Source organism: Cyprinus carpio, chromosome B12 (genome assembly GCF_018340385.1).
Source record: "Cyprinus carpio isolate SPL01 chromosome B12, ASM1834038v1, whole genome shotgun sequence".
Taxonomy (NCBI): Eukaryota; Metazoa; Chordata; class Actinopteri; order Cypriniformes; family Cyprinidae; genus Cyprinus; species Cyprinus carpio.
The window spans coordinates 3,452,477-3,474,957 of record NC_056608.1 but is presented as its reverse complement, the minus strand read 5'-3'; the positions used below and the strand labels follow the sequence as shown (position 1 = coordinate 3,474,957).

The 22,481-nt window shown below is 37.4% G+C and overlaps 1 protein-coding gene across 1 annotated transcript in view; it reads right to left on the bottom strand.

The window, feature by feature from the left end:
• LOC109089650 (integrin alpha-X-like) overlaps nt 1-22,481 on the bottom strand; it is a 62,343-nt gene that overhangs the window by 10,869 nt on the left and 28,993 nt on the right. Inside the window, exons 9-27 of the mRNA XM_042734767.1 lie at nt 20,313-20,463; nt 19,801-19,874; nt 19,416-19,524; nt 19,165-19,298; nt 18,220-18,366; nt 17,910-18,107; nt 17,633-17,766; nt 17,406-17,548; nt 17,136-17,284; nt 16,763-16,900; nt 16,540-16,613; nt 16,293-16,434; nt 16,047-16,145; nt 11,956-12,035; nt 11,795-11,881; nt 11,590-11,668; nt 1,565-1,660; nt 1,307-1,387; nt 972-1,082 (exon numbers count right to left, since the gene is read on the bottom strand). Of these exons, the coding sequence (XP_042590701.1) occupies nt 972-1,082; nt 1,307-1,387; nt 1,565-1,660; nt 11,590-11,668; nt 11,795-11,881; nt 11,956-12,035; nt 16,047-16,145; nt 16,293-16,434; nt 16,540-16,613; nt 16,763-16,900; nt 17,136-17,284; nt 17,406-17,548; nt 17,633-17,766; nt 17,910-18,107; nt 18,220-18,366; nt 19,165-19,298; nt 19,416-19,524; nt 19,801-19,874; nt 20,313-20,463 (2,226 nt within the window). The remainder of the gene's footprint in view (nt 1-971; nt 1,083-1,306; nt 1,388-1,564; nt 1,661-11,589; nt 11,669-11,794; nt 11,882-11,955; nt 12,036-16,046; nt 16,146-16,292; nt 16,435-16,539; nt 16,614-16,762; nt 16,901-17,135; nt 17,285-17,405; nt 17,549-17,632; nt 17,767-17,909; nt 18,108-18,219; nt 18,367-19,164; nt 19,299-19,415; nt 19,525-19,800; nt 19,875-20,312; nt 20,464-22,481) is intronic.

Genomic DNA, 22,481 nt, shown 5'->3' with positions numbered 1-22,481 from the left:
CACTTTAGGGTGTTAGACAGTTTAATTTTAACTAGTTTAATTTTTGCTTTATTGTCATAAAGAGCTTTTTCATTATAATACAAATGACAAGGATCTATAGAAAATACTATGAAAACAATAACTGTTGTACTTTTTAATCATTACTTTGGATTTTTGCATTATCTTTTAAAGCGACTGCATTTACCAACTGCTGTCTAAATGTTTATCTCAGTGGTGGCTGGTTCTAAAAAAAAATTTGGGGGAGCGCAAACAAACTGAATCACACTGTTAATGTAGGCAGCAGGACTGAATGCAAATGTTAAATAACCATTAACAAGTGACATATTAATGAATCGTTACTGCTTAAAAATGTAAATTAAAAATTCAACTGTTAAAGAAATAATACCAAATCAGTGAATTTGAGTTTAATGTGAGTATGTGTGGTATATTATCAACAAAATCATTATTAAACATTTATATTCATTCAAACAAATATTAGCCATTTATATTAATGCGATTCAGAGAAGGCCATAATACTAATGTTGTCCACACGATTGAGTTTTAATGGTATTGACAATATATCTGTCAAGTTGTCAGACATAACTGAATGTATGTCCAACTGAAGAAGGGACACTATATTATTTTAATATTGTGCATATAATAATATGCCATCCTTTGGATGAGACACTAAACTGAGGTCCTGACTCTCTGCGGTCATTAAAAATCCCAGGATGTCTTTCGAAAAGAGTAGAGGTGTGACCTTGGCATCCTGGCCAAAACATATTTGATACATTTGATACATAATAATAATAATAATAATAATAATAATAATAGACACAATCAGTTAACATATTTATAATCCCAGGTTACTTTTGGTCATGCAAGTTTAAACACAACATATCATCATGTTCCAACGAGTTAATTTGATGTTTCCATTAGTTAGTTTTAGTCATCGTAGTTTTGTGATATGAATTTGGTTTAAAGTCAGAGACCTGCTCAATCCATCCAGAGCTGACATTGGCAGTTATAATATAGAGAATCCTTTCATTCTTTATGAGAGTGACATCACAGCTGAATTCAGCACACACCGCAACAGAGCAGTCCTGAAACACACACATCCAGAGAGTTTCATTAGTGTGTGTTAACATATACACTGATTCAAATTATTATGCAAGTGACATATCAGGCATATCAGATCTTTCAGAAGATGAAACAGCAACCAAAATCCTACTGATATGTCATTTTCATAAAAATTTGGAACACTTTTAATTATTAAGTAAAAGAGGAAATCAAATGTGGAAAAATAAACACAATAAAGTGTTCTTACCACCATACGTTGACTTTTAATAATGTCCGTAAAATTGGTGATAACAGGCTTCTGAATGTTCTCCATCTTACAGCCAGAAATTTTTAAATTAATAAATAAATAGATAAATAAGAAATTAAAGGAAGCTACAGTTCACAGCATTGGTTTATCACAATGGGTGAAGGATGGGATGCTGTTGTATTTGCCAATATCATACAGAAATGATTGAATTAAAAGAATCTGTAATTGGCTTTTAATATAAGAAATAATTTCACACACTTGCAGACTTGAATTATTCCAAATGTCAGCATCACCAACTTTCACTGGTACTTTGATGAAAACCTTGAAAGTTAATTCTCTAAGGTCATTTTCGATCTGAAAGAAGAAAAATGAGAAAGGGTTATGTACAGTAAAGACATTTTGCCATGGTGTGATTTCTTGTGTTGTAAATCTTAAAAAAATAGGGTTACATAAATAAATAAATAAAAATACTCAGGGCTATTATCATTAATGAAAACTAAAACTAGGAATAAAACCATTAAAAAGTAATTTATTGAAATAAACATTAACAGAAATAAAATAAAATAAAATAAAATAAAATAAAATAAAATAAAATAAAATAAAATAAAATATACTTTGTAGCCTATCATTTATCTAACTCAATGCAAAAAAAAACTATAATAGTATAATCAATGACAATTAAATTAACAGTATGAAAAGTTGTAAATAAAACAAATATTATTTTTCTTGGAAAAAATAATATCTGGCCATATTTAAGCTCTATTATGCAGTGTAAGCTGTGCTTGCCTGGAGAGACCAAACTAGCAGCTTATAAAATCTCAACAAGACATCAACCCTTCGCAAGCATGTAGAGGTAAGCTAAATAATTGCATCGCTGCATTGGTGGTTAAAATGAAGCTTTGAAAATTTTAGCAAGAGGTATTGCACAAAATTAGCCAAAAAGACAGTGGTGCGGAGTGTGCGATATATATCGTTTGCGATAATATCATAATTGTTGTTTTAATGATGTGCGCGCGCATTTAGAGTGCCTTCTTTCACTGTGTGATTCAGTCTTGTAAAATACATTTAGAATGATCACAAAATTGAAGATATAGGGGCAGAAATTTTATCAAATGTTCAGCTGTTACAGTGGTTTGCCAAATTTCTTCATTTCATATAGTAAATCAAAATCACACAAAGAAAGCAAAAAATTACATGAAGACTTTATATAATTTTTTTTTTTTTTTTTTTTTTTAACTATATAATTTTTTTTTTTTTTTTTTTTTTTAACAACAGGTCAGTAAATAAGTTAATTAAGAGACCTGCATTTTATACACCATATTGCCTGTTAATTCCAAACACAGTCACCAGAGCAACATGACAGTGTTTCGTTCCTGAATGAATCAACTGTTTAAATGATTCGGTTCAATCGCAATGACTCACTTATTAACAGTGACTTGCTGACACATACTGGCCATTTTTATTTCACATTTAAAGAATCTTTTGATTTTTAATTTCTTATAATTTCAAATGAGTATTCAACATTTTATGTCTTGTATATCAAAACATTATTCATGCATTTGTAACTGCAGGTTAAATGCATTCTTGTCCTGCATTAAACAGTGTGTAAATACATCTAAATGCCACTTCCAATGAAGCTTCTGCATTTCGTCTGCATTGAAAAGATGAGTTTGTTGATACTGATTTGCCTGGTAACAGCCCAAATGTCTTATTGTTCTAAATAACTGATTCATTTAATTAAAAACAACTAGTTTGTGATTAATAGGCCTATCCCAGGGGTGTCAAACTCAGTTCCTGGAGGGCCGTAGCCCTGCAGAGTTTAGTTCTAACCCTGCTCCAGCACACATATCATGTAGTTTTCAAATAAGCCTAAATGGTTAAATTAGCTGGATCAGGTGTGTTTAATTAGGGTTATATCTAAATTGTGCAGGACTGTGGCCCTCCAGGAACTGAGTTTGACACTCTTGGCCTGTCCCATTTTTCCTTCCCTCCCACTGTTAAAATGTAACTAAGTAACTTTTACTCTGAGTAAATTTTAAGTTAGCTACCTTTTACTTTTACTTGAGTAGATTTTTAGACTGGTACTTTTACTTGTACTTAAGTAAAATTTCATTAATGTAATGGTACTTTTTATGTTCTGTTTCAAATTCCATATTATTCTGGCCAAGATCTACTCACCTTTGCACCAATAAAACATGTAGGACTTTGTTTTACTACCATATTATATGAAATATCTAATTATTATTAATATTTTGGCAAAAAGTCTCGCGATTTATTTCCACAATGTGATGCATGATAGGCTACACTAAGGCTTGAATACCACTCTGGAGTGTGCGTTAAGGGCACTGCGCTTTAGCATTTTTAAGATCTGGACAGTCTTGTGCACTTACTTCCTGTCACATGTGCTCTAAAGTGGCCAAGACCGCAAGTGTGGGTATTTGGACAAGGCAAGAGGCTGCATTCCAGTTCACCTGTAGACCCTTGTTTTTTTTTTTTTTTTTTTTTTTTTATTTATAACAGCCAACATACCTATATAAATATACAATGATGCGCCAAACTAATTCTTAAGGGGAAAAATATAAACAACTTAGGACGTTCCAGTTCAGCAATCCTAGGGTTCCATCAGAAGTGGGCACTCATGCAACACAAAAACCAAAGTAAACAACACAACTGAAAACTCAAGAAACGTAATCAATGATGTAGATCTGAGTAAACGAGATGGAGGGAAGTTAGCCAGTAAAGGGCATAAAAAATGTGAACTGGAGCACAGCCCTAGTTCCTGTAAGAAATTATAGTCTGCCTCGACCCAGCTTCCACTCCACAATATGTTTGATCATGCTCATTTCCCATAATGGCTTAATTATTATAGAGAAGAAGAAAGTTAACAGTTATGTTGTTTGTAGACCATTTGGGATGATCACATCCTGAGCAAATGGTGACCAATTGTAGAATGGGACAGGTGTGGGACACTGAAAAACCACCTTAGACAAAGGGGTGTCAGAATTTAATTAACATACAGACTATAGCTGTTACAACAGGAGCAACTTCAATTACATGAAGAGTAGTAAACTGAATATGTATAAAAGGTTTGAACTTAGGATGGTCTGGGTTCTTCCTGACTCCGTTGAACCCAAGGTACTACATGTACTTTGTCACTGTTATGCTGCAATAAACATCTTCATCAATATCTTCAACATCCTCTTCACTTTTTCTTACATTGGCGAGCCACCTGGTGAGGGAATTCCCAAAAAAAAGCAAGCAAAGGTAAAAAAAAGTTTATTTTTATCTCTGTTGTTTTTGTCAGGGAACCCCCTTGTTTAAAAAACAGATGAGAATTTGGTTTAGTCAGTATTGGCAGGAGGAGTTCTTAAGCCTATCCTGTACAAATTCTGTTTAAGATTCTAACAGAACTGAATCAGACCGACGCACTGTGGTAGCAGAGTTGTATTGGAATTGTTGTTTCTAAAGTAACTGAAGCAAAGTGCTTAAGTTTAAAGTTTCTAAACTAACTGAAATTTGTTTTTGGTCTGTAATAATTCTGTTAAGATTCTAAAGTAATTGAATCAGCCCGATGTAGTGTGGTAGCAAAGTTGTATTAGACCTATTGTTTCTAAAGTAACTGAAACAGTTGTAAGTTTCTAACGTAACTGAAACAGAGTTAGTTGTTGTGATAATTCTGATAAAATTCTAAAGTAACTAAATCAATCTGACGCAGTGTGGTCACAGAATTATTTCATTGTGAGTTATAGAGTATTGAGTCTGATGTACTAAGACTATGTGAAGTTTAAAGCCTGAAGTAGTGTGGTTTTGCCCGACGTACTGTGGCTAAGTAAACTGTTTTAAAAATAAAACATAAAACCCAAAGTAGTGTGGTTTTGTCTAACGTACTGTGATAGTGTTACATTTTTAACAGTTTAGTGTAGTGAAGTGTAAGGCCCGAAGGAGTGTAACTAGATAAAGTTCAGTCAGTGAAGGAAAAGATGCCTACTGAATTGCTGAACACAATTCAATAAGATTGTGAAAATGGAAGAGTTGATAGTTAAATGCATCGCTAAGCACTGCTCAGTAGGAATGTTTGATGGGATAAAGAAGTCAGATGACCCCTATAAGTGGGCTAGGTCTAGATTCAAAAATTGTCCCAAAATACCCAAAAACAAAGAGGGAATAGTTACTAATGCACTTCAAGCTCTTTTGGCCTCATACTAGGTAACTAAGAAAAGATTAGAAGAAATGAAAACAGAAAACAAGTTGCTAAATTCTCAAGTCAGCGGCTATGTCATATCATTGAGAAATTGTGAGGCTGAAGAGATCATTTAGAAGGAACAGATAGTGAAATTGAGAAAAGGAATTTCAAAGTCCGAAACAGAGAGGGAAACATTTAGATGTTTTTATGAAGGGACAGCTAGACAGTTGGTACATGCCCAATCCAAATTGGAATATAACAAAAATAACTGCAAGGAAGCCTTTAGTCAACGACATAATTCTCCAGATGATCCTGTGAGGTTCCCAATAGCACCAGTGCGAACAAGACAGACTGGAAATGAGAGAGTTCATGATCAAAGAAATGACAATGGCCAAGCTGTTAGACAACTGTATTTTATGGACTTTCAAAGTCTTGTTACAGCAGTGAGTACTTTTGACCCTGATAACATGGAACCTGTATAGTTATTGTCAAAACTGGAGAAGGTAGTGGATGTTTATAGTGTGTCAGACGAAGATGCTTGTAGACTTCTTATGATCTGCGTTCCTCGCTCATTAAATAGTGCTCTCTCACCGGAAGTTCATGACAAAAGAGCAGACAAAGGTGCAAGGAGAGATTCTCTACTTAAACTTGCTGGGACTAATTTGGTTGACCTGAGAAAGATAACTGAGGTGGCAATGGAAATTGGAGAGAATCCTCTAGCATTTGCATCCAGGTTGTGGGAAATGTTCAGCTGTTACAGTGGTTTGCCAAATGCAATAAACAAAACCACGTTTCAGTTTGCATTATTTGCACAGAGTAGTTCACACATGCGAGAAGCCATTGCTATGCATGAAGATGTAAATACACCACACAAGCAAATAATTTCCAAAATGACACAGCATTTCAATGCAAGAAGTCAAATGAAAGCTTCAGAATCTAGATTGCTGCCTTTGGCAGGAGAGAATGTTCTAGATTATCTAATGGTTTACATCAGAGACCAAAGAGATTAGAGTAAATTAAAAGGTGTTACTCTCTGTTATGCATGTGGAAAAGCTGGTCACATTGCTGGACATTGTCAAGACAATGAGAGAATGAGAAGCTTTGTCTGTCATGCATGTGGAAAGGATGGACACATAGCAAGGCATTGTTTGAAGAAAGGTAGAAAAGATCAGGAAGTTGTTTGTTTTGCTTGTGGAAGGATGGGACACAAGGCGAGACTGTGTCACTTCTCACACAAAATAAGGATGGGCTAACGTGATTTGCTTAAGAAGATAGGCAGTTTAGAAACCTGATAGAACTTCACAAACTGCAACAACAGCTAGAAGGACTTTTCCAAATTGAAATGAATGGACAATGGAAAAGAAAAACAAAGAGATCAAGCCAATTTCAGAGACCACAGACAGCAGTCTTATCACAGAGATGGAAAACAAGAAATGAGAAATGCACAAAGATAGACTATCTGCACATGACACCAGAAAGAGACAAACCAATGCATACGCGAATGCAAAACATTGTCTACTGAATGCACACATGAGAACAAAGGACGTCCACACTGAGAGAATGGACACAATGCAAGTGACAAAATGAAAACACACACACACACACACACACTGTGTTGCCAGTTGATTGATGTTTTTGCTCCTTTGGCTTTTGGCTATGTTTGTACTGTCATAATGTTTAGTACATTAGGAAAATCCCTTTTGCTGTTATGGTTCTCAAGTGCCACCCCCCCCCCCCACACACACACACACACATACACAAAAAAATGTTTGTATGTCATTTCGCAAAATTTGAGAAAAATCTCTGATAAATTTTGCTTACTTGGATGGAGCAATAACCAGTATGCCTGAGGTGATGCCCCAATGACGGGTAAGATTTTCCTTTGGCCAAAGGGGGACAACCTCAGGAAGGGAGGTGTAATCTGTGTAAGTGAGTGGATGCGATGCTTCTTTTGGGCCAAGAGCATCGAAGAGGAGACTGTAAGAAATTATAGTCTGCCTCGACACAGCTTCCACTCCACAATATGTTTGATTGTGCTCATTTACCAAAATGGCTTAATTATTATAGAGAAGAAGAGAGTCAACAGTTATGTTGTTTGTAGACCATTTGGGATGATCCCATCCTGAGCAAATGGTGACCAACTGTAGAATGGGACAGGTGTGGGACACTGAGACCCACCTCAGACAAAGGGGTGTCAGAACTTAATTAACATACAGACTACAGCTGTTACAACAGGAGCAACTTCAATTACATGATCTATATTGGGGTTAGACAACACGTCTCAGGACCTACTCATTGTCGAAACCATACTCTAGATTTAATATTGTTATATGGAATTGATGTTGATGGTGTTGAAATTATGCAGCCAAGCGATGACATCTCAGATCCTTATTTAGTTTTGTGCATACTTCATATCGCTAAAACTGTAAATTCTACTTCTTGTTACAAGTATAGTAGAACCATCACTTCTACCACAAAAGACTGCTTTGTAAGTAATCTTCCTGATGTATCCCAATTTCTTAGCATATCCAAAACCTCAGAACAACTTGATGTAACAGAAACTATGGACTCTGTCTTTTTTAGCGTTTTAAAAACAGTTGCTCCTTTACACTTAAGGAAGATTAAGGAAAACAGTCTGACACCATGGTATAATGAGCACATTCGCACCCTAAAGAGAGCAGCTTGGAAAATGGAGTTCAGCTGGAGGAAAACAAAACAAGAGGTATTTCGTATTGCTTGGCAGGAAAGTAACCTATCCTACAGAAAAGAATTTAAAAACTGCTAGATCTGATTGCTTTTTGTCTCTTTTAGAAGAAAACAAACATAACCTATTTATTTATTTATTCAATACAGTGGCTAAATTAACAAAAAATAAAGCATCAACAAGTGTTGACATTTCCCAACAGCAAAGCAGTAATGACTTTGAACTATTTTACTTCTAAGATCGATACTATTAGAGATAAAATTGTAACCATGCAGCCGTCAGCTACAGTATCACATCAGACAGTCCACTATAAGTGAAATGACGTGACATACAGCCAAGTATGATGACCCATACTCAGAATTTGTGCTCTGCATTTAACCCATCCAAAGTGCACACACAGCAGTGAACACACACCCGGAGCAGTGGGCAGCCATTTTTCCTGCGGCGACTGGAGAGCAGTTGGGGGTTCAGTGCCTTGCTCAAGGGCACATCAGTAGTGGTATTGCCAGCATGAGACTCGAACCCACAACCTTAGGGTTAGGAGTCAAACTTTCTAACCACTAGGCCACGAATTCCCCTCTTCCCTATAGATGCCCTGAGGAACAGTTCCACTCATTCTTTACTATAGGAGAGGAAGAATTGTATGAACTTGTTAAATCATTTAAACCTAAACTCCTAAAAGAGGTGCCTCCAAAAGTCATAGATCCTCTTCTGACTATTATTAATTCATCATTGTCATTAGGATCTGTCCCCAAAACCTTCAAACTGGCTGTTATTAAGCCTCTCATAAAAATAAAAAAAACACAACTAGACCTAGTTAATTTCAGACCGATCTCGAATCTCCCTTTTCTGTCCAAGATACTAGAAAAGGTAGTATCCTCACAACTATATTCCTTCTTAGAGAAAAATAGTATCTGTGAGGATTTCCAGTCAGGATTTAGACCGTATTATAGTACTGAGACTGCTCTCTTTAGAGTTACAAATGACCTGCTCTTAACATCTGATCGTGGTTGTATCTCTCTATTAGTTCTATTGGATCTTAGTGCTGCGTTCGACCCTATTGACCACAACATTCTTTTGCAAAGAGTAGAAAACTTTGTTGGCATTAATGGAAGTGCATTAGCATGGTTTAAATCATAATTATATGTCTGCCATCAGTTCGTAGCAGTGAATGAAGAGGTATCATATCGATCACAAGTGCAGTATGGAGTACCTCAAGGCTCAGTACTAGGGCCGTTACTCTTCACGCTTTACATGTTACCCTTGGGAGATATCATCACGAAACACGGTGTTAGCTTTCACTGTTATGCTGATGATACTTGGCTCTATATTTCTTTGCGGCCCGGTGAAATATACCAATTTGAAAAACTAACGGAATGCATAGTCAATATAAAAAACTGGATGATGAGTAATTTCTTACTGCTAAATTTTGAAAAAAACCGAGGTGTTAATTATAGGACGACACACAACAAAAACAGGCCAGATCACAGCATCCTCTGTTGATATTTATAAATGCCACACATTAAGATGTTGCTGTCGGAATTCCTGCTGCAATATCGAATGCAACCAGGAAAACGGCCTGATGGGGAAATTGGTTTTCTAGGAATGACCCTGCTGGCTAGTTCCCAGAACTGAGTTCATAGAAATACATTGTGCGAAAGCCCCTATTTACCTTGTGAGCTCACCCTATAAAAGCCTGGTTAACTCTGTCATTCTAGGTTAAGTCTTGCATGTGTCACAGCTGCAGTTCAAAGCCTTTTATCCTGGTTCTCCTGTGTATTGCTTCCTGGTCTTGTTATTCTGCCTGTTTTCTGGATTACTCTGTTTATTGATGGCAACGTGAAGTGTTCTGAACCAGCAAAGCTTTCAACACAATTGTTTAGGAAAAAGTTTCATTCCCCGAAGATTTTCAACACGGTTTATGTTGTGGCCATCTAGTTGTCATAAAATGATTAGCACCTTTCAAAGTGCTGTGTTCCATTACAGCCACTGGTTTCACATCTGGTTCTACAAATGATACTTTGTTTTATTTTATTGTATAGTAATGTCATTGTCAAAGTCATTTATTTGTGTCAGTGTACTGGCACTAAAACAAGTCAAACAAATTAAACAAAATCTGCGAACATGTCTATCTGTCTGTCTTAGACTGTTATTTCATATGCAAAATTTATTTTTAACTTAATATATAAATTATGATATTGAAAAAAAAAAAAACAATACTAAAGCATTATAATGTTATATAAAGTAAAGGAAACAGCTCTGAGGTTCGCTTTTGATGTTCGATATTAAACCAGATACTGAAGTAGTCATGTGGTTTTCAGGTGAACGAAGCTTCAGACATCATAGAACACTTGCTTTTAGCAGAATGAATCAAGCTCCGATACAGTGCTTCAATGTGAAATGTGTCTTTTTTTATACAAGCTTCGGAACTTCTGTGTTGAACGTAACATCACTAACTCTGTTCTCCTCAGCAACTCTGTTGTTGTTTTGGATTGCCCGTTTTATGACCTTTGTCTGTTTTTAGACTTTGATTGTGCATTACCAAACTTACCCATGTATTCAAATACATTGCAAGATATATTAGTTTTTTAGATAGTGAAAGGTTAAGGGTGCTTGCTATAGGACTTGTTCAATGTCATTTTAAGTATGCATGTAGCTCTTGGATGATTGATTTATCCAATATGTGGATGGCAAAATTACAAAAGTCACAAAACAAGTGGTGAGATTAGTTGTAGGATTAAAATGTTTTGGTTATGTGGAAAATAGACACTCTAAGCAGCTTGGATGGTTAACAATTAAAAAAGGTTGGCACTTTTGAATCTAAAAATGGTATGTAAACTAATTTATTATGGAGCTCCAGTGTGTTTTAATTCTTATTTTTCTCAGGTTAAATTAAGACTGTCATTTTACTAGACAGAGCATAATGGATCTTAATTTATGTAGGTTTTGACTTTGTATGGGCAAAGGGCCTTTGCTTATTTAGGTGCACAGGAGTGGAATAAGTTGCCTTTGGATATTAAGGTTAGAACAGTTTAAAAGGGTTTTAGTAAAAGAGTGAAGAGAATGCTTTTAGATAGACTCTCTTAAATTTTGACATTTGTATTAGTCTACTGTTGTGAAGATTGTCTTTGTGGTATGTGTTAGAAAATAATATTTGTTTTTGTTATTAGTATGAAATGTATGCCAAATATGCCTGTCGTCATGAATTCCTTTTCTTCTAATATCAAGGAACACAATGGAAATAAGTCTTGTTACTTTGAGTTACCCTTGACAAAGAAGTGAAATGCAGCTGTATTGTCACTTTTTATGTCTAATAAAACTCAAACTCAAGTGAAAATTGTTTCTTTGCCAAAATTATATTTAGGGTATGTTATGTTACAGAATTTGAACTGATACCTTTATTATGTGCTGGACTGGTTTCATAAGATCCTTTTTCCCTGAAGTAAAATTAATGTGGATGGTGGAATTTTCATGTTTTATTAGAAGAAGAAGAAGAAGAAGAAGAAGGGGAAAGACAATTACAATGTTAGAGTACAGGATAAAGAAAAAAATTAGCATTGATTACCATTGTTTTTACAGAAACATGAAGCAGAGCACTAACCTTATCAAGGCAACATAGATGGCATATTTAACACCAATTGTCTTCTCTTTAAAAAACTCACTGCTGTTCATGTGTTTGTCATTCCCACTGTGAGAGATGGAGGTTTTGTTTATCAGCTGCATTTATCAGATAAAATTAATGTGTTAAAATTGATGTCATACCTTGTGACCTCAGCCTTAAACGTCACATTTTGGCCCAGTGTACTTTCTTTATTAATACTGTATGTAATCTCAAACACAACCTACAATTTGGACAAAAAAGTGCCAGAATAAGAAAATCAAAAATGACTAGCTCAAAGAGAAGTCATATATAAGTCACACGCCAACATAATGTGAAATTAAAGTTGCTTTGCATAAGACAACAGCAGAAAACAGCTTTGAGTTTAATATTAGTAAATAAATGTTTGTATGTGCATGTAAGTAGGGCTGCATGAATAATCGCATTTTGATTTTGATCACGGTTTCTCTTGATTAATTGACCATAATTGTTGCAATATTGCCTGGTTATTTATCCTGAAAATGTTTAAATTAAATGTTTAAAAAAAAATCACTGTTTTAAATGCAAGCTTTCCATAAAAGGGGGTAGCACTACTTTATGAACCAATTCTAACTATTAACTAGTGGCCTATTAGCATACTTATTACTAACATATTGGCTGCGTATCAGTACTTATAAAGTACATATTAATGCATTACCATATTTTAGATCCCTTAATCCTACAATTCATAGAAAAAAGACTGAATTGTGAGATTTAAACTAAAAAAAATAAAAAAAATAAAAAATCAAAGAAAAAGGTCAGAATTATGGGACGTAAACTCAGATTTCAGAGAAAAAAGTCAAAATTGTGAAATATGAAAGGGGACATCAGATGCCGCAGTGGAGCTGGAGCGACAGATGATCATGGTGGAGTCGAAGGGAAAGAGGACCCTGACGGAGCTGGAGGGACGAGGCACAGCCGGAGGAGTGGAGTCCCGAGGTGATGGATGGTCGATGACAGACCAAGACAGAGCCGGAAGGATGAGGGAGCCAGTGTACTGCTGGGCCACGACAGAGAAGAGGGAGCTAGGAGCCATGGTGGAGCTGCTGGGTCAACAGGCCAAGGCAGAGTATGAGGCTGGAGGCGGGGGAGACAGGGTATCCTCCAGCCACGATGCTGGGCTGAGGGTGAGCAGAGGGGCTGCCAAATGACAGCGGGGAAGGAGGCAGGAAATTATTCAGGAATGCAAGCCCTGCTTGGGCTCGGCTCGGGGACAGAAGCCCTCTCTGGGCTGTACTCAGGCACAGAAGCCCTCTCTGGCCTTGACATGGGGACAAGGGCCCTCTCTAGGCTATGCGTGGGAACAGGAGTTACAGAGGGCTCCGACGAAGGAGGGAGGAGAGGGGGCAGGTCAGCATATAAATCCAAGAACTCTCCTTCAGAGTTCCACAGTCCCAGATCGACAATAAGCTCACCCTCAGCCATGGTGCAGTGGGCAGGGTTCCCCTCCATGATCTCGCTGTCCACTGCCTTCTCCCTCGTGGGGGGCATGGTAGCTGGTAGTCGCACCTGGTCTGACGTCAAAAACAGCTTCGGCTCCTTGGCAATCCTCAGCTCTGTCGCTTCTTGCCGTGATGGCTTGTCGGTTGCGGCGGGCTTGGGCTCGCCATCATCGATGGGCTCGGGCTTGGGATCCGCACAGTGGAGAGATGGCAGGCTGGGCTCTGGGTCTGGCTGTGCTCTGGATCAGGGATAGACGCTCTCCAGACACCAGATGATAGCCTCCCTCCATCTCAGTCCAGTGGTGTCTGGGAGGTCGACGGGACCCGATCCAGAACAGTGAGTGCAGCGTCATCGAATGCCGTTAAAACAATGAGTTGGCTGAACTCAACCACATACTCCAAGAGGGGCAGGTCCTTACAGGCTAGGGAGGTGAACATCGAGGTGAGGGGATCCATAAGGAAAACATAAAAAGCGACGCTCACTATTTTTTTCTTTGTTTGGTCCGGTGTTTTGTCACGGTGACGACTGTGTAGGAGCAGAGGAACATGGAGACAAAGGAGATTCTCGAACAGCAGTCTTTATTAATCCAGTCAAGGGGTAACACAGGGCCGGCAGGAACACACACGTAGAACAGTATAGATGAATACGGACAAAGGAATAACAGGACAGACTACACTTTAAATACTAGACTAAATGAGGGTAACTAACGGGACACACCTGAACCAAATGACTAATCGAACGAGAGGGAGAAACTGGGTCACGGGGAGCACATGGGGAGAAAACACACACACACACAGACAGTCAAGAGGCATGACAGGATGCCCATTTTCCAAAAGTTGGTATGATTCTTTTGGGTCTTAATGTCTATAACATACTTTTGTCAAAATTTCTCAATGGTAATGTAAAATAACACCCTTTATACCTTGTCAAAATCAGCTCTGTTTGACCTGACTCGTAAATGCTAATGAGCTCTGCTGACCCCACACCTCTCTTCCATGGGGTGACGAGCCGTTCTCATTAGACTGTAAACTTTAGCCGCATTCATCGTGGAACTTTTGATACAAATTTTGATACACATTTTTTTTTGATAAACATTTTTTTTTTGTTCTTTTGATTATTGATACACTTTTTTCCTATTTACTTTAAAGCTGCTTTGACACAATCTGTATTGTTAAAAGTGCTAGATAAATAAAAGTGACTTGACTTCTTCTGAAGGTAAAGCTGTCACAATCTGTCTTTTTGCTGTCTTTTTGTGAGTGTTGTGTTTGTTTGGTGCCATGTGCTCTCTCCTGTCTATTTTCTGACCCCGCCCATCTTGTTACGTCATTATTGTTTCAGTTGATCCACCTGTGTTTCTCCCTTTCCTCTGGACTCCATTCCCCTAAACTCCACTCACCTGTTCTCTCGTTACCCTATTCCTTGATTTAATTTGTCCCAGCTGTTTACCTGATTGCCTCTTCTTTATAAGCTTCCTGTGTTTTCTGTTCTGTGCTCGTTTGTCTCATGTATGTACCGGTTCGTGCCTTTGATGTCTGGCTGCCCTGTGTTCAGTTTATGACGAGTTGTAACCATGAATGCTACTCTGGTTTTTTCCCCTTCGGGGTGGTTTCAGTTGTGTTTTTGTTTACTTTGGTGATTTACAAATAAAGAATCCTCATCTGCATGCACTTGAGTTACGATCGGTGACAGAAGCTGGATCACAAATTATTCGTGCATAAACTCATTTAGGTATATTGGGGGTGCATTCCCTTCAAAAAGAAAAGGCGTCCACTGCGTCTTCAGCAGCTCAGACATCGGAAATAAATGACAACTGCTGTGTTCATTATTACATCCAACAACAAAACACTTCAATCACTTAGGAGCCATTCTTGTCTACACCTGCTCTGGCATCGAAACAATGGTGGACTGATGACATCTCACTTAGGGTGGGTCTATGCTTAAACACCAGTGTCCGTCAACAATTGTGGGAGGGGCCTACCTGTGTGAAGTCACTCTGCCATTAATCTGTGAATGGCTTGATCTGAGACGGCGCTTATGATTTGTGGGGATTTTAAAAAAAAAAGCACTTGGTGGATTTTTATCATTACAGTGTGGTAATTTTAACTTAACTAATTTTAACCTTTAACTTATAATTCAAAGAAAAAATTCAAAATTGCAAGATGTAAACTCAAAAATCTGAGATATCAGAAGTCTGAGATATAAACTCTCAATTGCAAGAAAAAGTCAGAAATGTAAGATAAAAACTCACAATAACTTTTATATTTTTTATTCCATGGCAGAAACAAGCTTTTTTTATATAGTTTTAACTTTTAAGAGAGACTCCTTAATGTTCTACCCATTTTCATAATATAGAGAGTGCGTTGGTGTTTATAATGAGTATAATTAACCAGGAAAATAGAATTGGGTGAAGTAAACCCAGTGTATGAGATGACGTTCTTTTGATTTTTGCTTACACGAATGTGCAATAATTCTGAGGAAATGTGAGAAAAATTCTTAATTATTGGTTTAACTACTGCTTCTCAAACCTGTCCTGGGGACCCCCAACCACAGCAAGTTTTGTATGTCTCCCTCATCTAACATGCCTGATTAAACTCCTCAGCTCATTAGTAGAATCTGCAAGAATTGAATCGGGTGTGTCCATTGAGGGAGACATACAAAATGTGTAGTGGTGGGAGTTCCCAGGACAAATTATAGAAGCACCGAGTTTAACCATTATCATGCGGCCCTACACACAAGCAAATGTTCGGTTAGTGTCACAGCTGTGATTGTTGACCTGAGAGTTGTCCTTAAGGATGGGTTTACTGATGTAGCAGGTAGTTTCTCCTAGTTTAACTCCCTGCACACCATCTAGAGACACACACTCCACTCTGCCCTGTTCATACAGAAAATGTATTATACATTTCAACACACATTTTATTGCATCTTCATTGTTTAGTAGCTAATTTGCCTTAGATATATCATCTTTATTGTGATTAAATACTATTAGATTCAGCATTTGTACCTTCATGTCTGGCTTTACCTGTTTTGATGTGATTCTCCTGTAGGAAAGTCCAAAGGGGTAGTTGAGGATGTAGAGTGTGTTGTATGAGTTTTCTCCTCTGTTCTCTACAAACACTGTCACATAGATCTCCTGCATGATCCCAACCTCTATGTTTGTAGCTCTAGATCACAGAAACAAAAGAGTGATTTGAGGGTGTCAAGGTCATTTGGAATTACTAATCTCTATCAATATTAAAGTTTAGAAATAGAGCAAATGATTTGCTCACCCAGAGAAATTGAAATCCATTCTGAGGTCATCGACACATAAATTATCAGTTCCGCAGTTCATCTCAAAATCTAGCTGTAAAACAAAGTACATATGTAAAGAGACAAGGGCCAAAATGAACCTCCTTTAATATTAGAACACTTTGGTTATGATCATACATTTTAGAATGAACTATAAGCTACAGGCTATGAGGTATTAAGGATTGTGCACAGATGAACTCTTACATTGTGGTCTGTGGTGGTCTTTATCTCTGGCAGCAGTACTGGCCTCAAGTTTTGCATTGGTATAGATGTAGATGGAAGACCCTGAAATGTGAATGTTAACTCACTGGACACTGGATTTAGAGCATCTTCTGGACAAGCCTGATAGAAACGAGAAATAGTAAGGAATTTAACAATTCTCAAAAACATCCTGTTTTGCATCCTGCTAATTTTCATTCCATGGTGGAAAAATTAAGGCATAATTAAAGTTTGAACAACTGAGCAGGAGGTTAGAAACAAGAATGGCTCTCAAAGATTTTAGCCTTCACTCATCATCAGATTCACTGAAAGTTTAATCAGAAAAGCAAGACAACAATATGACGAATTTGATGCTTACCTCTATAAGGAAATTATGACTTTTGCAAGCTTCATGCAATGTTATGTTCATCACATCACTGTGGATGGGTTTTTTGGCTGCGAAGTATGCTCGATATTTCTGTCGCTTGGCATCCAGCATTATGGTGTAATTCATATTTGCAGCCAAACCTAAAAAATATTATTGATTACGAGATATAAAAAAAATTAGCAATGCAACAATAATGGATTTTGAGAGTTATGTTCACAAAAACTAAAAAAGTTTTAGTATGTAAATAGTTTATGAGTAAACCTGTTAGGCTGTGTTTGAATCCACTCATGGTGAAGCACACGGTCAGGATGTTCTGAAGTGGCATTGTGCAGTCTGTTACATTGGTTGGTATTTTGGATGGGTTGTAAGTTACTTTGGTGTTCAAGAGCATGATGGGTCTGGATCTGAATGATCCACATATAACACATATATGAGTGATTATGGCCAAAACTCTGTATTTGTATATATTTTGAGTTCTTTTAACAGACCTAAGAAGTAGAACTACTCCCATGGACCCAACAGCAATATCAGGAAGGCTGTCACTACTCTGGTCTAGAGAGGACTGACTCAATGAAATCCCAAAGAACCGCAAACCTGGTCGCACAGATGACCCAGCAACCCTCTGTCATCACACAAAGGGAATGAATCAGACAATGAAAACATCAGAATGAGCCTGTGAAGTGAGCCAAGGAAAAATAAAGTAATGCAAGGAAGGTGCTTTAAACTACTATGCCCTTTAAGTGCCACCAATTAAATCTATTTCACCTGTGAATATGTGGGATTTATTTGATCTACTCCTCCATTGAAAATGTAGATGCTGCCCTGGCCATTCTCCTCCAAAGGAGCTCCAATCAGAACATCCCTGAAACCATCACCATTCAAATCTGCTGGACTAGCCAGAGAAGAGCCAAACTGACCCATCTGACCTGCCATTCCCACCAGCACCACACCAGAAAAAATGAACTATGAAGATAAATCAGAGAGAGTAAGGGGGGGGGGGAAAAAATCTTTTTATTTAAATCAGATTTAATATTCAAATTGTTCTAAAACGTTTTATCCCCATCACTTACTGTACCTGACTTGTAAAGGTGTAAACAAACACTCTGCCCTCCCGGTCAGGCTCCATGTATGTTGGTGCAGATATCAAAAGAAGGTCTGTATTGGAGTCACTGTTCAAATCCACCACACAAACCTCAGCACCAAAATATGAGCCAATCTGAGGCTGTGAAAAGCGAAGGTTGAACATCAATATTATCTTTATCTACTTTTTCCTGTTTGTAACAGACTACTGCACTCATCCCACATTTTCTTAAAACTATGTCTGGATCCTACAGTTAAAGACTTTAGATCTCTCCAAAGCCTCTATTTCGAGAGTTGATTTTACTCTAGCACAAGAATCTAGTAGAAACATATCCAACAATATCCACCAATGTCCAGCAAGTACATAATCGTCCCTATCAATAATTTTGATCAAATTATCAAAATATATTTTTATGTAACCACTGTTGTTATTATTTTGGCCGCATATGAAATGGAAGTTTTGTTGTACTATGTAATTCACACACTTATGCCTTAAACATTGGTGTGTGGGAAGCCATTTGCCTTATTATAAGTCAGGGTACCACAGCATGATTTTGAAACTGATATTTCAAGGTAATAAATAGTCTCTTTAATACCAATACTGAAATATGTTTTATTCATTTATGAATGCTTGTTTATATATTCTATAGTGAAATACAGAAAGCTAAATTGTAATGTTGTTTGTTCATATAAAATAAAACTCCCTTTATAAATAAATTTGATTAAATAAATAAATTAGCTTTAGATGACATTAAGTTGTGGTGAAACGTCTATCATTAACACAGAAATGGGTGTAGGGCAACGGAGAGACTGCTTTTAGGTCTCCACCAATGTTAAAATAAAACTTATAGCAGCACTGTAATTTCTTGACTTAATACACAATTATTGCATAATGAAAATGGTGATGTGTTTTGTGATGCCAAATACATAAGTGGACAACCTTGGGAGAGTCCAGCAGTTTATTGAAATTGGCTCTGATTTGTGATACAATAACTTGTCCCTGATGCTTGTATCTTGGAGCTCCTTGAATAGCATAGCTGATCCTTGACACTGTTGCAACAGCCATCGAATAACCTCAGAAAAAATGCAAAAGTTCAGTAGCATGCATGTTCTGAGTGGTGTTTGATGCATAGAAAAAATTGACTTTAAATTCATGTATTCTATATTTGGTTGTTTCAAAAAAAGCCTCACCTAGATAGCTTTCATGCTCACTTCCTGTTTGAAAGGAATAGTCTGGAAAATATTCCTGAAATCCACCTTTCCACTGGAAAGCTCCCACAGCACTCACTAACACACTTCCCTAAACAAAGCAAAACTAAACTGTCACTGGATTAGGAACATATACACCAACTCAAGTTACTGCATATCCTTCTTTTCACATGACAAACTATTTGAATTCATTACACAAGATGAAAGGGTACAATGTTGTCTTTGGGGCACAGTGTTATAGTATTTAATTGAATTATTCTTATATATTTTCAACCTCTGATGAAAGTATAACTGTATAACCTTACTATGACCATTCACTTGGTCTGAAGAGATTCATGTTAAGGATTTGGTAAAATCACATATTTACATATGATGTGAAAGCTGTGCTGAATCCATCCTGTGCAAACTCCATTCTAGAGGAATCACCTGAAGTCTGAGTTCCTGCAGCAAAGCAACAGAAGTTAAAGAGATAAATCACTGATTCAAAATAATTTAAAGTAACTGTATAAAGTTTTTTAGCTCAAATAATCATTTTTTAAAAACATTACACTGGCTTTAAATAAGGGAAATGTTTCATTCCAAATGTCTGTTCTCAGAGTATGTTTTTGAAGCAGATACTAAATTCAGTAAAAAGGGCAGATTGCATTAAGGCAGCAACAAATGCACATGAATAGTTACAGTATCCACTGTAATTACGACAGTGAATTCCACTTACTTAATTGTAGGGGATCCAAAGTCACAAAAATACACAAAACTACACAGTTGCATTAAAGCTTTAGGGAAAATCTGTTCAGTTATTCCAAAAGATATATCTATAGTATACATATATAAAAAGCACTTTCATTCTTATTTGTATTGTTTTCTGAGATGCCAACATACCTTCAATAGCAATGATATTCTCTTCCAATTTTTGAAGAGTATTATTTAGTGCATTGAAGTCTGTCACTTTAAACACATGATCATTGTCTGGATCAGAAGCGATTGTGTTCAACTCTTCTTTTGCATAGACATTATCAAAAGCATTGCCAACCTAGAAACAAAAAAAAATATTGTTTCCTTAGAGAGAAATGTTATATTTGTCATGTGTGGATGTTAAACTAATTTCACAAAGATGAGGAATAAACAGACATGGGCTTTAATAAGATAATCCACAGAATACAGGTTAGACCGATGAGATAACATCCACATTGAAAGACCACACCAGACCAAAAACAGAACCAAACGGGGAGATTAAATACACAGGAACTAAATTAGACCATTAACGGGAACACAGGTGAACAGAATGATTAAACAGACTGAGGGAAACAAGGTCACCCGAAAGACTGTGGCAGAACCAGAGTAACTGAGAATAAAAGTGGAGGCAGAGAGAAGGAGGAGCCTGACAAATGGAGGAATGGAGGGACAAGGCAAAGCCAGAGGAGTGGACAGGTCAAAGACTAATCAAAGCAGAGCTGGATGATGGCCCAAGTTGGAGACAAGGGAGCAAGGAGCCAAGGTGGAGGCCAATGGGTCAGAGAGTCCAGATGGAGTCTGGGGCTTAGTTGCTGGAGGCAGAGACAGGAGAACCTCTGGGTTTGGTGGAGCTGGTGGTCAGAAGCACTGACGCAGTTCCACACATGGAGTAGGAGATGCAGAGGGGCTGAAGGACACCAGGGGAGGCACTGAGGAACTGGCTGATAGAGGATGTAGGATAGGAAGGCTGGGTGGGAATTCAGAACATGAGCTGGACGGAACAAGCAGAAACGCAGGAGATTCAGGAAGTACAGGACACACAGGAGACTTTGGAACATTGGGTATTATCTCCCCAAACCAATTAATTAAATCCTCCTCAAAAATGTCTCCTCAAAAGTGTCAAAAAACTTCCTTCTATAAACTTCCAGATTCCATATCTATCGCATCCATGGTGGTAGGGTAGTGGGCAGTGCTACCCTCTAAGCCGTCAATCTCCACTGGAACACCCTCTGCAATGCTTGTTGGTTCCATCTTATGCACCTGACTCTTTTAGGGGCACAGGCTCCGGGATGATGTCCTCTCTGTTGGATCAGGCTCGTCAATCAAGGCAGGCTGGTCACCCTTGTTGGCAATGGACTCTAAAACCATCTCTGTCTGGTGGTGGATGACTGCTATCTGGATGTAGAGTAGGAGCTCAGCCAGGCTGATGGTGAATGGGGAATCATTATTCACTAGTTCAGGCTTGTGTGGTAAAATACATAGAGTGAACAGCCTGGGTAGTGCGTCTGATGTGCAAGATGAAGAAAGTCCCAAGAATCTCCCTACTCAAGGCACAGCAGGTGTACAGCAGGAAGGTCCATGGAAACAGGATGAAGGGGAAAAAAGAAACAAATATGCTGCAAATAATTTAACTGTATTTAATCTGGTGTTCTGTCACATGTGGGTGTTATACTAATCACACAAAGATGAGGAATGCACAGAAATGTGCTTAAACATGATAATCCACAGAATACAGGTTAGAATGATAACATCCACATAGAAAGATGACATCAGACCAAGAACAAAACCAAACGGAGAATAAATACACAGGAACAAAATTAGATCATTAACAGGAACACAGGTTAAAAAATTATTAATTAAACTGAGGGAAACTAGGTCACAGGCCAGAACCAAAACACAATGGCCTCATTACACTGCAGGTCTTGATGGCCAATTCTGATTTGTTGCCTATATCCAGTTTTTTTGAATGTCTGTTAACATGTTCTTTCAAGTTTGACACATATCCGATTCATGTGTTTACACTTGCCATACCATCCGAAACATTATGCATGTTTAAAGAACAATTTTAAATAAGTTTAAGTGATGTACAGAACACAATTCCTCAGAAAATCTGATCTGCCTGTTTATGTTTATTTCCACATAAATGAGGCCTGAAACTGATCTCGAAATATCTGAATGCATGCATTTTTTTCCCTGTTTACATGGTCAGAGAACACAGCCGATCTGTGTCACATATGAGCAAAAAAAAGAAAAGAAAAAAAAAAAAAAAAACACGGAATTGGGTAATATTTAACTGACACTGTAGCCAATGAAACA